Source organism: Acinonyx jubatus, chromosome E3, assembly GCF_027475565.1.
Source record: "Acinonyx jubatus isolate Ajub_Pintada_27869175 chromosome E3, VMU_Ajub_asm_v1.0, whole genome shotgun sequence".
Taxonomy (NCBI): Eukaryota; Metazoa; Chordata; class Mammalia; order Carnivora; family Felidae; genus Acinonyx; species Acinonyx jubatus.
The window spans coordinates 38,019,592-38,032,907 of record NC_069398.1 but is presented as its reverse complement, the minus strand read 5'-3'; the positions used below and the strand labels follow the sequence as shown (position 1 = coordinate 38,032,907).

Below are 13,316 nucleotides of genomic sequence, written 5' to 3'. Positions count from 1 at the left end.
CCGGGGCCTAACTTCCCTTCACTTCAGTGAGTCACCTCTGATTTCAGAGGTTGTGTTTGCAGTAAATTGTGATAAATCAGAAATTCAGAGGCAGCTCTCAAAACCGTCCTACTCACCACCTCCCCCAAGTGCCAGTGACTGCAGAGATGGACCCTCTTTGTCCTGCCCCAAGTCACTCCCACCCCTCCCCAACTCATCCAGAAAAACTGATATCAACTATCCATTGAATACAAATTTCCTCCTCTGTGATTTGGGAACATTAAGAGGTCCTCCCTCCAATGTGAATATTAAGCCAAACAATGTTCACAAAGCTCTTAGCACTGGGTCCTTGGTTCCAGACTTCCCAGGTGAGTTCAAAGACAGGTCATGGAGCACACCCCGGAGGAGGACCTCCCTAGTCCCAGTTCCAGCAGCACAGGGCGTGGAAGAGCGGGAGAGGTAGGCCAGACCTGGCGGCACTTTGATGGCTTTCTTTTCCTCCTCCTTTCTGTGGCAGACTCAGGCCAGAGGGCCTCCAGCTACAGTCCCCACCCTCCACCGCCTCCTTGCCTCACCCCTGCCAACCCCGCTCCACCCCCCCCCCCCCCAACCAAGCCCTGTGTTGCTGTCCTTCCACCCAGATCTTCTACTTTGGGCACTGTGAGGAAGCTGGGAAGGACGGAGGGCAGGGCAGTGCTACAAAGACCCCGCAGGTCTGGGACGTCCCTGGGGAATTCCAATCAGTTTTCCGGGTGCTGGGGAGTCCCCCTCGCCCCTGTGAGCAAGGTCGCAGCGGGATACTCGCAGTGGGTCGCCGCCCTTGGCTAGCTCCAGAAGCCCAAGTCCGTGACTCGAGAGGCACAGCGATGGCAGGCCCCCGGCACCCCGTGTCGATATGCACACTGGCCCTAGTGCAGACAGAGCGGCATCAGGTATGGCCGGGTGGGTACCTGCCAGCCCCAAGGAAGGAGGGAATTCCTGGCCCAGCCCCTCCAATATTTCTCCCAACAGACATTTGCCTTCTCTGTGAGCTGGTCGGACGACAGCGACACCTTTGTGCGCAGGAGCTGGGATGAGTTCAAGACACTTCACGTGAGTGAGCCTGGGGGACCCCGAATCCGCGGCAGCAAGACCCACCAATGACCCCTGTCTGGGCGTTTGCCCTTGCCCCCACAAGGGCGTCCAGCCCCTACGACCATCCCAAGGGAACCCCACCCCCCCCAAGGGAACCGGTGGACTCTCAGAGACCGATTCGCCGGTTCTCCCTCAGAAGACCCTCAAGGAAACCTTCCCGGTAGAGGCGGGCCTGCTGCGGAGATCAGACCGCGTTCTCCCCAAGCTTCGCGGTGAGGCCGGCAGGGATCCCGGGAGGGGCGGGGCGCCAGCGGCCCGGCAGAGAGAACCCTGGGGCAGGGGTCCCACAGCCTGTTCCTGTCTTGCCCGCAGACGCATCGCTGTTGGTGCTCGGGGGGCGCACCGGCCGCGGCCTAGCGCGCCTGCGGCTGCTGGAGACCTACTCGCGGGCGCTGCTGGGGGTGGCGGAGCGCGTGTCCCGGAGCCCGGCGCTCACCGGTTTCTTTGCGCCGCAACCCCTGGACCTGGAGCCCACACTGCCACCTGGCAGGTGCCTGACTCGCCCCCAACTCCCTGCCTGTGGAAGAACTTGGAGGCTGGGGGTGGTGGTGGTGGGAAAGGCCCGTGGTGGGACTTACGAGGAGCTAAGGCTGGGAGGACTGGTGAGGGGTGACCTCTCGCCTGTACCCACTGCCCTTCCCAGTCTGGTGATCCTGCCTGCCCCTGAAGAGCCCACGCCCCGCCCACCGGACAGCCTCACCATCCGTGGCCTGGAGGCTCAGAGCCTGCGCTGCCTGCAGCCTTTCAGCACCCAGGACATGCAGGGCCGGCCTTTCCAAGCACGGGCCCAGGAGGCCCTAGACGTGCTGCTGCGACACCCCTCAGGTAGGGCTGGACCGGACTGTGCAGACCTGACCACCTGCCTCCGGGACCTCAGCGGGCTTGGGGACCTGAACCCCCGCCCGCCTCTTGCCCACAGGCTGGTGGCTGGTGGCAAATGAAGACCAGCAGACAGCATGGTTTCCTGCTCCCTACCTGGAGGAAGCAGCCTTGGGCCAAGAGCAACAACCCCTAGGGAGTGGTGGTATGCCAGTGCCCTCCTCCCCACCCTAAGCCACCTGCCATCTCTGGGCAGGCTGCAGCAAAGCTGAGTCACAGGAAACACCTAACAGATAGAGGAGATCGAGGACATGGGGCGACTAGGTGATGGCAGTGACCCCATAGCACGTACTTGGTCCTCACAGTGAGCTGGAGCCCCAGTGGGTTTGCATGCTATCCATTAGCAGGGGGATGCCTTAAGGTGATTCTGTGGGAGACCACAAAGTGGGGACCCCGGCCTCTGTGGCCCTGCAAGTGACCCCGAGCGCCCATTCCCAGGGCCCCAATTCTGCACTGCCCTCGCCTATGAGAGCAGCCACGAGGATGAACTGTCCGTGCCCGCAGGGGTGCGGGTGCGCGTGCTGGAAACTTCCGACCGCGGCTGGTGGTTGTGCAGGTGAGTGGGGGCGGGGCTGGAGCTAGGCCCAGCTTGGGGCGGGGCAGGATCCAGGGCTGGCCAAACCCCGCCCTCTTCACAGGTTCGGCAGGCGCTCTGGTCTTCTCCCGGCCGTGCGGCTGCGACCAGAGGGTCTGGGCGCTCTCCTGAGTAGACGGGGGCTCCACCGCGAGGCCAACGGTGAGGAGATTAGAGTGGGAGAGGCCCAAGGCTCCCCTGAGACCTCCCAGGCCGCGACCCTTCCCCCTACCGTGCCGGCCCGCCCCACGCTGAGCGCCATTCAGAGCCGCTGCTGCACCATCACCCGCAGGGCACTGCTGCGCAAGGACCCCCTTGAGGGTGTGTGGAATTGCGCAGAGGGCAAGCCAAACGCTCCAGACCCCGGGGAGGACTGATGCCAGCCACCACCATCAGGGCTGGGGGAGGAGCATGTGAGGGTGGGAACCTTGGCGGGAAGGGCCAGGAAGCTATACTCCTCCATCGCCTGAGTAAAGCTCTTCTGACTGATCCACACCTCGTGTCTGCCTGTACTTAGGGGCAGGGCCTTTTGGATCTTGGCCAGGCCAGGGCACAGGGGTGGGACCTGGGACCTGGGCTGAGACAAAGCCCCGACAGACACAGGGAATCAGGGTAGACAAGTAATCTTTCAGCATGTTTCAGAGAGCAGAGGGGGCCACAGGCAGTGGGGGCAACTTCATGTTGTGCCACAGAAAGTCCAGGAAGGTGGCTGCCTGCAGTGTCCGGCTGAGTCGCTGAAAATGCCGCTCTGGAGGAGGACAGAGGGACGTCAGGGGGTCTGGCCGGGCCGCGCCCTGTCCCGCCGGCCCCCTTCCCCCCCACCACCTACCGGTGTAGGGTAGCAGGGCCTCGAGTGAGGCCTGCAGGCCCTGATAGGCCAGGAGCTCTTCCGGGGCCTCGTGCCGCAGGAGCACACCCAGCACAGCTTGGGCTTCGTGGCAGTGCCTGGAGTTGGTGTTCCACGTGACACAGAAGCGCAGCAAGGCCTCTGTGGGTGACAAGGACAGTCAGACCTGCCCGCTGGCTGCCTTGCCCACATTGGCCACTGCCCAGCCTGCCCTCCCACCCGACCTTTCTGGTCTCGTCGCAGCTGCAGCACTGTGGCTCCCAGCTTCTCGCAGGCCTCGGGGTCCCTCCGGATGGCTGTGGGGGGCAGGGGAAGAGGGGAGACTGAGTCCCAGGGAAGGGACACAAGATGGACCCAAGACCCCGTCTGTGTGGCCCAAGGCGGCACTGACCCTGGATAACAGTCAGCACAGTGTGGGGCCGGTCCAGGGAGATGGCCAAGCCCAGTGCCCGCAGGTACCGTCTCTCATGGAGCAGGTTGTCCAGTTCTTGCTGCCTGGTGGGGGGGGGGGGAAACAGGGTCACTGGGGGACCTGGCTGGGACCGAAAGCGGAGCCATCCGAGGGCTGACTCAGGAGTCAGCACCCTGGCCCGAAGCACCTGCTGGTGGTGAGCTGTGTTGCTGCTCCTGCCTCAGTTTCCCCATGCCATAAAGCATAGCTAAAACCTGTATACCCCACTCCAAGGGTGCGATACACGGGACGTGGTTGACACGGGGGTGGCACTCACGGGGGAGCGGGGCGAGGACCCCCACACTTACTTGACCACCTCCTCCTCCCGCTTGGCCTGCTCTTCTGCTTGCTCCTCTTCGGTCACATCCTAGGGTCAGAGCGAGATCGGACCGGCACTAGCATGCAGCCCTGCACCTCCCACCCCCCCCCCCGACCCCTGCCCCAAGCCTACATACCTTCCACAGGATGACACAGGAGTCGCTAGCACCGGTAAGGGCACGGTCGTCCAGCCGGCTCCAGTGCAGCCCCCAGACTTTGTCCTCGTGGGCGTCCAGAGTCTTCACACACTCGTTGCTCTTGATGGTCCAGAGCTTCACGAGACCATCAGAGCCGCTGGGGTCGGGATTGGGAGGGGGCTCAGTCCTGGGGCCCATCCGGCAGCAAACCCCCACCCGTATCCCCAGCCCCCGCACCTGGACAGCAGCTGTGTACCGCGGCTTACGAAGGCCACCTTCAGCACAGAAGCATCGTGCCCCTCGAACGTCTGCGGGATGGGGCGGGTGAGGGCGGAGGATGTGAGCCGGCACCGGGGAGGGGGGCCAGGCCTGCGGTGGGGACAGCTTACCTTGAGGCAGCTGAAGTCCTGCAGCGCCCAGAGCTTGACGGTACCGTCAGCGGACGCGGTGGCCAGCACCTGGTCCATGGGCGAGAACTGGACACACCAGAGGCCGCGCCGGTGGCCTGAAAAGACGCCCAGCAGCCGGCACTGCGGCAGAGCCCAGAGCTTGGCCGTGCGGTCCTGTGAGCCCGTGGCCAGCAGCTTGTCATTGGGGGCAACAGCCACACTGTTGATATCCTGGGGACGGGAGCAGGTGGCGACTCAGACTCCCATCCCGGCAAGGGCCCTGTCATACCGTGCCCCGATGTGCCACGTGCTGTCACCTTGTCATGGCAGCGCTGTGTGGCCTGAGCCTGGAGAAGGACAGGACCGCTGTCCGAGGATGCACCCTTGGACAACAGGGCTTCAGGGATAGGCCACAGCTTCACGGTGCAGTCCTGGCTGCCCGTCACCAGGAAGGTCTCCTTCAGCCTGAGACCAGATTTGGGGTAGGGGGAGACACCTGCTGAGTCACGGCCAGCCCTGTCTACCAGGGCATCACAGCCTGAGTCTGCAGGATCATGGTCCCAACCCGGGGGACCGTTCCAGAATGCAGACAGCTTCTGGACAACCCCCACATGCCTCTGGAACCACTTAATTCACACTCTCCACCACCTGCCCTGGGTCCACCGGAGTTGGTGACTTTGTCACAGTAACACCCCACCCATCCCCGGCAGAAAAGGTCTTCTTTGCCCGAGCCTTGCTCAGTGTCATTCTTCCTGACCTGAAACCTCCCTCCCCTTCCTAGTTTGTAAAGTTTACTTTGAGACAGAGACAGAGAGACAGAGAGAGAGAAAGTAAGACAGCATGAGCAGGGGGAGGGGCGGAAAGAGAGGAAGAGAATCTCAAAAGGCTCCACACCACGGGGTTCAATCCCATGAACTATGAGATCAAGACCTGAGCCCCAATCAAGGATGGAAGTTTAGCCGACTGAGCCACCCAGGCGCCCCAAGCCTCCCCACTTTTACTCACCCAGCCCCAAGACCACTTCTGAGGCACCTCTACTTCCAACAGCAACCGGGGGTGCCCCTGGTGTGTTGTGATATATCCCCAGTCCTAAGCCTCAAAGATCAAGGCCAAAGCCTTCCCCCCACACATCCCCCTGAGCTGGACCCCCATTAACAGGGTTCTGCAAGAGCACGGACTCCAGCCCTGACCCACTACCTAGAGCAGCAGATCGTGCCCACGCTGTGCGTGTGCCCGGAGCCCTGAGCCACACAGGCCACCTTGCCAGCCTTGTTCATCCTCCAGATGCAGATGCTCTGATCCTGGGAACAAAAGGGGTGAGGACAGAGGCTGGGCTGGACTTTCCCACCTGGGACCCAAGCCTCCACACCTCTCCAGATGCCTTACCTTGGCACAGCTGGCAAAGAGCCGCCCCTTCCGGAAGACATCCAGGGCCAGGACAATATCTGGGAGAAAGCAGAGAGAAAACAGCCATCAATTACGGTAAAGGAGGGCAGCCCAGCCCAGGACGAAGCGCTGGGGGCATCAGCTTGGCTCGCTCACCGGTGTGGCCGTGGAGAATCTGGCAGGCCATTGTCTGGAGCTCAAACACTTTCAGGCTGGGGCTGTTGGAAGCCACGACGATGTGGGAGTCTTCGGGCCCGAGAAACCGGACGTCCAACACCTCCTCGCTGTAGCCGGCAAACTGGGGGTGGTGGTGGGGGGGGACAGGAGGGACACAAGCCAGAGCCCGCATGAGTGGAGGGCCGGCCCCCGCAGGCCTCGGGCTCGGCAGGGGCGGAGCTCACCTGTTTCCGCAGCTGCAGGGAGCGAGCCTCGTAGAGCAGCAGGTTGTGGTCGGCGGTGACGCTGACCAGCAGGCCGGCGGAAGGGGCCAGAGCGCAGCGGGTCAGCTCCTGCTTGGGGCCCGGCAACTGCCGCTGTGTGTACACACACTGCCCGGAGGCCGCCTCCCACACGCGCAGCAGGCCTGCGTGGGGGCAGGGGTGCTGGGATTCGAGTCCACGGACCTCCCCCTGCCCCCGCTGCCCACCCTGGCCTGGCCCCGCACACCTTGGTCTCCGGCTGTCAGGAAGTGCACGCCCTTGGACTTCACGCCCAGCTCCGGTGCCGGCTCCTCGGGCAACAGCACGGCGGCCTCCACACTCTGAGGATAAATAAGCAGGTCAGACAGGCAGACCCACCCTCTCCCTGCCCCCTTTACTGGCCCAGACCCCCGGAGCCCCCACCTCAAACACTGGCACAGTCTTCATGGCTTGGTGGGTCCGGAGGTCCCAGACAACGCAGATTTTGTCCCGGCCTGAGCTGGGGGGGGTGGGGTGGGGGGGTGACAGCCACCTCAGTTCTCGAGTGTCAGCTGTAGCCCTCCACTTCCCGTGTGGCCCAAGAGGTTGTCCGCTGACCTCAGCATGGAGTGGCCGTCCGCACTGAAGGTCAGTGAGGTGACGGCACTGTAGTGCGCGGTCATCGTGGCCAAGCACGACTGGTCCTGTAGAGACCACACGCGGATGGTGGCGTCCACAGCCGAGGAGAAGAGCAGCAGGCGTGCGGGGTCCGGGTGGAAGGCCACCAAGCTGCAGGCACGTGGTGGGGTGGGGCAGGTGAGCTATGCCGCCCTGGGCCTAACGCCCCGCCCGCCCTGCCGGACCCCGACTCACTGTACGACCCCCGATGACCCCCGAAAGTGGTGCGTCCCGTAGTGCCGCACGACGTCCCAGACACGCACTGCCCCGTCGCAGCCGCCTAGGGGAACGTGTTTGAAGTGAAGGGGCTGCTGTGCCCGAAGACCGCTGACCGTGCGCCCTCCAGCCGGCCCGGCCACCCAGTCAGGGCCCTACCTGTGGCTAGCAGCGTGGAGGTGGGGTCAAAGGCCATGGCGGCCACAGGGGCCGTGTGTATCGCCTTCCACAGGCGGGTGATGCTGCCCTCTCGCCAGGCCCACTGAGCCAGAAGCAGTGCCCGGCTGGCTGTCACCAGCACCTGGAGGAGGATGCGGTTCAGCTGGGTGTGTGGAGGCATGGCCACAGGTCCTCAAAGTTGGACCAAGAGGTCCCAGAGTCCGCCTCCCGTCCCTGCGCCACGTACCTCGTCATCTGGGCTGAGATCGAAGGCGGTGATGTCCTCCTGGTCCTCCTAGAGGCGAGAGTTGGCACACGGTACCGTGAGAACAGGCTGCCCCCACACCTGCCCCCTGCCCTGGCTCTCCCCATCCTCACCTGTTCCAGGCTCCGCAGCACAGCCCCAGAGGCCACGTCCAGGATGTTGACTCTGGTACCACAAACGCAGAAGAGATGCTGCCCAGTCTGGTCCAGCTGGTGACAGAAGGGTCTTAGCCAAGATAGCTCTCTGCAGCCCCTGCCTGCCCCCGCACTCTGCCCCTCCCCGGGCTGGTACCTGCACCTTCCCGCCCTTGTAGAAAGGCTCAATCTTGCGCTCGACAGCATAGCTAGAGGGATGACAGGGGGGGAAGACAGTGAGTCACCAACCCCTTGGTCCCGGGTGCCAGCTCTATGCTGGGTGCTCTCCCAACAGGACCCTGCCCTGGAGGAGATCCCAGGCAGAGGCATGGGAGGTCAGAGGTGGCACTTCTGTCATCTTCTCTCAGCAGCACTGTGGGATGGGTGTTGGTTACCCCCATGTCACAGAGAACGGGACACCCGGAGCTGGGCAGTGATTCACGCCAGGTGTCAGGCAGGAGGACGGCAGCCCAGGCTTTCCGGAGATTCCCCAGAGGCCAGAAGGCTGTGCCTTGGGGGCCCCCTGCTGGCTGTGGGAGGCCAGCTCAGGGTACCAGCCTGGAGCAACAGCCATCTCCCAGGGCCCTCCAGTCCCAGGCCCAGGCCGCCCCTTCCCCAAGCCTGGCCCCTTCCTCCCACCCACCAAGTAGCCTTCATCTGTCGCCTCCTCCCTCCCCCCGCTGCTGCTTCCATGCTGGTCCAGGCCACTGCACTCTCATCTGGACAGCTGCTCCAACCTTTTCACCAGGCCCCTATCTCCCACCTCAAGGGCTGCTGCCAAAAAGGCCTTTCAGAACACACCTGCTTAGGTCACCACCTTACAGATTTCCGAGACCCTGGCTGGAGGAGCCTCTGCTGACCTTTTCTGTGTCACACAGGATGTTCCCTGCGTGTGGCTTGGGTCTCTCTTCCTGGACTTCAGTGGTGCCTGGCTAACTCCACTGGGGGGAAGCCTGACAACCAAGATGAAATGGGAGTCCCCCAACCCCCGAACCCAGGTGGCTATCCCACAGAGATGTTCTTGGCACCAGGCGTTGCTCGTCACTACTAGTGACAGAAACGATGTGCTTGACATGTTTCTTCTATCACACCGAGCCCCCACGGAGGGAATGAGTCTGTCCGGTTCACCAGGATGGTCAGGGGATCTTGGGGAATGAATAAGCACAGGATGCGGGGCCTCCAGGGCCACGGCGGACCCGCCCATCTCCAGTCTTGTTGAAGAGGGACAGCGGGTGAAAGCCTCCAGGCCGCCTGCCCCAGAGTGGTTCTTCTCCCGGTACCTGAGGGTCGAGGCGTCCAGCTGCCGTCCAGGACCAGCCGCGACTTGTGCTCAGCCCGACCCTTCCTCCTCTAGACTTTTTCATCCACAACTCCTAAGCCAGCTCCTGATGTAATAACCGAGGCTGGCCCCCCGACTTTGTAATAACGCAGCCGCCACGACCCCTGCGGGGCAGTCCGCACACCGCCCTCAGGCTCTCCCCAGGCCCGAATGGGCACCCGGTGCAGGGCGGGCGCATTTGCTATTCCTGCTGCGAACCTCGCTCCCTCCCTGGGCGGCACCCGCAGCCGCAGCGCCCCGGCTCACTTGGCCTTGAAGCGACCCACTCCCGCCACGGGCTCAGCCATGTCGTCGTCGCCGCCGCCGCCACCGCCACCGACGCCGCCGCCGCGTGAGGGAACCCGGCTCGCCACTTCTCACTGCCGGCGCGCTGCAGATGGCGTCACGGCCCACGGCTATGGCGTCATCAGCACTGTGCGCTCGGCGCCATCTTTACTGTGGGCAGCTTCCGCGTAAGGAAGCGGAAGGTGCGTTTCTGGCCTGGAGGGGCGGGGGTAGAGCGACGTGGAGGCGGCTGCGGGCGTTGGGCACGGATGGCAGTTACGGGGTTTGCACGCTGTTTGCCTTTTAGTGGAAATTTTAAAAGAGAGTCGTAGAAGATGTTTACTGAACTGATCCCAAGACTCCTGCCCCCTCGGCATTCTGGGATTTGGGGGCAAGTGCGGTCGGGTGCGGTCAACTAGGTCCGGCCTCGGGGCTCATGGTCTGGTGAAAGATGTAACGCCCGTAAACGACTAGACCTCGTAACTTCGGAGTCTCTCAAATATTTATTGAACACATTCTATGTGCAAAGCTCTGGCGCAGACATTTGGGAGACACCAGAGGAGAAAAAACAAAACAAAACCTTGCCTTCAAGTAGCTCAGGTGCTACAGGGGAGAAGGGTGGGCGAAGGAAGAGCGAGAAATTAGTGCGCTGGATGGAGCGGAGTGCAGGGGGTGCACTTTCACATGGGGTGGTGGGAGAGGATTCATCGAGAAGGTGACACCTGAGCCAGACCTGAAGCTGGTAAACATGGACCCCTGTGGCTATGTGGGGGAACAGTGCTTGTGGCTCCAGGAAACTAGCAGGGAGGAGAATGGAAGGGCAGGAGGTCGGAGACAAATGGGGGTTCCTCGTGAGTCATTGTGAGGCGTTGACTTCTAGGAGTTCAGCGTTTTGAGCTCTTTGTGTGACTGGCTGTGAAGCTAGTAAGCAGATCCCTTCCCTGGGAGAGGATCAGGGGAAACCTCTATGAGGAGACATCCGAGGGAGAAGAGCCTTCTGGGAAGAAGAGGTCCAGGGAGAAAGGTCGTCGTATCCCTGCGGGGTGAAGGCAGTAGTGCCTGGAAAGGGGGCAGGGTGACAAATGGGATAAAGCTGTGAGGCCAGCAAGCACAGAGGTGGCAGGGGTGGGGCCAGGCCTGGGCTCCGCGTTTATTTACATCTCTAATTACAAGGTACCTAGGCCCGGGGCTCCCCACACCTCGGCCCCAGTGCTGCCTTCTGGGGTGGCCTCAGTCTCCTCTTGCGGGGTGCCCACGATCAGCGCGTCGTCCTCCCGCAGGAAGTCCCGGAGCTGGGCCAGCTGCCTGCGGATGAAGTTGGTGGCGTGGTGCACCTTGCGCACGCGCCGCAGGAGGCCCAGCACCAGGCTCCGGCTGCGCTCCTGCCGCTGGCTCCAGGCCTCACGCAGCTCCTGGTAGCAGTTGTGGTGGGCACGCTCCACCGGGCCCAGGGTGGCCCCACAGCCCAGTGGGCAGTGCTGCTGGGCCCCATGCTGGCAGTGCTGCCGGTGCTCAGCCAGGGCCCCACGCAGCACCCGTGCCGGGCAGCCCTCGTTGGGACAAGCCATCAGCTCAAAAGGGCAGGAGTCCTGGTGCCCCCTGCGATGGGCCAGGGGGCATGTCACTAAGCAGCCAGCTTCTGCGTTCTTGCACTGGAGGTAGGGAGAGCACCATGTGAGCCAGGCCAGCTTGGACACTGCCAGCTCACGAGCGGCCTACCTTCCACAGACTCCCCCATCCGTCATATTGAACTGGTAGACTGCCAAGCCCTAATGGCATGAATGATGAGGAGAGGGAAATCGTTGGGCAAATGCTTGGAGGTGGGAAGAATCGAGATCTCTGAGGCACAGGGCCTGAGGCTTGAGGAACCGAGACATCTATAAAAATGGGGGCTGGAGAGTAGTGGCCAGCACAGCAGACACTTCATTCTCTAAAAATTTTGTAGAATCCCCATCTTACAACTGAGGCCCCAGGGGCTCAGAAAACTTAGGTAACTTGCCTAAAGTCAGCAAGTAAGTGACAGAGATGTGACTCAAACTCAGGACTGATGACCCCCAGGCTTCAGTCTATGCTGCTGGAGCAGAAACCCTCCAGTCTTTCTGATAGGATTCTCCTTACCCCTCTCCTGGCTCTCCCCCTGCCCTGGCAGGAGCAGAAGGGTGGTGGGAGTGGGTGCTTCAAGCTACCTTGACTTCCAAGCGGCCAATGGTCCTCCGAAGTTTATTTACATGGACCATCTTTTTCCGTTTCACTTCTTTCCTGCAGCACGGACAGGTCTTTTGTCTAGGAGGCATGAGTTGGGGGGGGGGGGGGGAAGTGTTGGGAGTGGGAAGGACCAGTTGGCAGCAACATGCCTTCCCAGGAGGTCCCTTCTCAAGCTGGAAGAGGCATGAGGGCTTCATAGGGAACTCGGCTCTGAGGCTGGAGCCGCAGATCCCACAGGCTGCAGGGGCCCACATATTTTTATGTCCCAGGAAATTTGGCAGTGGACTCTTCCGGCCATTGTAAGTCACTGCTCGGCAGGTCTTCCTCTCTATTCCAGGCCACAGCCTTGCTCCTGCCCTCCCAGCCTCTCGGGGACCCACTAGCACCTGGCTAGCCACCGGAGGATGCATTTCTTGCAGAAGATGTGGCTGCATGGCAGCCTCACTGGCCTCTTGAGAACCCCGTGGCATACGGAGCACAGGAAGCTGCAGTCGGGAGGGCTGGCGAAGAGGTTGAGATCATATCCGCCACTCTGCAAAGGCCAAAATCAGGGCCTGGCTGGGACCAGGATCGGACCGCGTACCCAAAGGGAAACTCCAAGCGGAGGGTCGGGTCAGCATCCATTTTGAGGGGGCAGCTGTGAGGGTCAAGACAACTACCAGTCCCTGGCTGGAACTGGCCTCGGCCTGGAGTTAGACCTGACCAGAGCCCTCAGAAATGTTGGTTTTCTAGTCTCATTTGGGAACCTGTTACCCAGTGTTCACACTCAGAATAAGGAACGGGGTCCAGCTCTGGACAGCTCTTGAGTTAGGAACAAACTTAAGGGCCAGAGGCAAGAGGGTCCCATGCTCACCATGATCTGTGTCTGGACGGCAGCTCCACTAACCCCCAGGGATCAGGAGCCTCCATTTCACAGCAGGAGTGGGCCGACATCACAGTGGCATTGTCCGGCTCAGGCCAATCACAGCCTTGGTCCAGGGCCCACTGGTAGGTATTCTGTACCATCTAGCCCTTGCTTATAATTGAGAGGTAGGCAGTGTGGACTGGGGGCAGGTGTCTGGAGCCTCTGCCTGATGCCCAGGCAGCACCAGGCCGGAAACCAAACTTCTGGGTGCTGTTTTCCCAAAGCTGAGGCTTCGGCAGGGAAGTAGGAATCATTCCCCTACCCTTCCTCAAATAGTGCTGCTCAGGCCAGATGTCCAAGAGCCCAGGACTTTTCCCACTGACCCACCAGCAGGTCTCTTAGGATCTAAGACATCTAGCTCCAGAGTACAGATGAGGGATGTCAGGACCAAATTCCCATACAACCTGTGGTACCACAGTAATGGGGGACCTAATATGTGGAAGGGTGTTCCAGAACAGGGAGGCTCTATTTGGGCAGGCCTAGGAGGAAAGACATGTGGAGACCAATCTCAACCTGGGAAACCAGGATGTTCCCACACCCGAGGCACATTACCAGAGAACTGTAGGTTCACTACCAGAGTGTTAAGCTCACCAAATCCTAAAGACCCTATCCCCCTCCTGAGAACAACAGGGGGCCACTGCAAGCCTTTGAGCTGGGGAT

General features: G+C 61.7%; 3 protein-coding genes across 3 annotated transcripts; 1 reads left to right on the top strand and 2 right to left on the bottom strand.

Moving 5' to 3' along the window:
* Window positions 1-642: 642 nt before the first annotated feature.
* On the top strand, window positions 643-3,550 carry NOXO1 (NADPH oxidase organizer 1). Its single transcript, XM_027043597.2, has 8 exons — window positions 643-911; window positions 991-1,071; window positions 1,250-1,325; window positions 1,426-1,603; window positions 1,757-1,938; window positions 2,033-2,137; window positions 2,431-2,548; window positions 2,631-3,550. Exons 1-8 carry the CDS (start codon window positions 846-848, stop codon window positions 2,941-2,943), a joined length of 1,119 nt encoding a protein of 372 aa, XP_026899398.1. The 5' UTR covers window positions 643-845; the 3' UTR covers window positions 2,944-3,550.
* On the bottom strand, window positions 3,174-9,652 carry TBL3 (transducin beta like 3). Its single transcript, XM_027043594.2, has 22 exons — window positions 9,530-9,652; window positions 8,102-8,153; window positions 7,924-8,019; window positions 7,793-7,840; window positions 7,546-7,687; window positions 7,366-7,450; window positions 7,111-7,281; window positions 6,937-7,012; window positions 6,761-6,854; window positions 6,496-6,677; window positions 6,251-6,392; window positions 6,095-6,153; window positions 5,906-6,009; window positions 5,026-5,173; window positions 4,709-4,939; window positions 4,557-4,627; window positions 4,320-4,476; window positions 4,173-4,231; window positions 3,805-3,908; window positions 3,638-3,709; window positions 3,396-3,554; window positions 3,174-3,314 (listed from the first exon to the last, which is right to left on the bottom strand). The coding sequence occupies exons 1-22, from the start codon at window positions 9,568-9,570 to the stop codon at window positions 3,205-3,207; spliced, it is 2,403 nt and encodes an 800-aa protein (XP_026899395.2). The 5' UTR covers window positions 9,571-9,652; the 3' UTR covers window positions 3,174-3,204.
* A 1,057-nt stretch (window positions 9,653-10,709) lies between these two features.
* On the bottom strand, window positions 10,710-13,302 carry RNF151 (ring finger protein 151). Its single transcript, XM_015080955.3, is given in 5 exon segments — window positions 10,710-10,743; window positions 10,745-11,199; window positions 11,734-11,830; window positions 12,139-12,284; window positions 12,606-13,302. Coding segments are annotated over 5 exon segments (735 nt in total). The 5' UTR covers window positions 12,609-13,302.
* Between the last annotated feature and the right edge of the window lie 14 nt (window positions 13,303-13,316).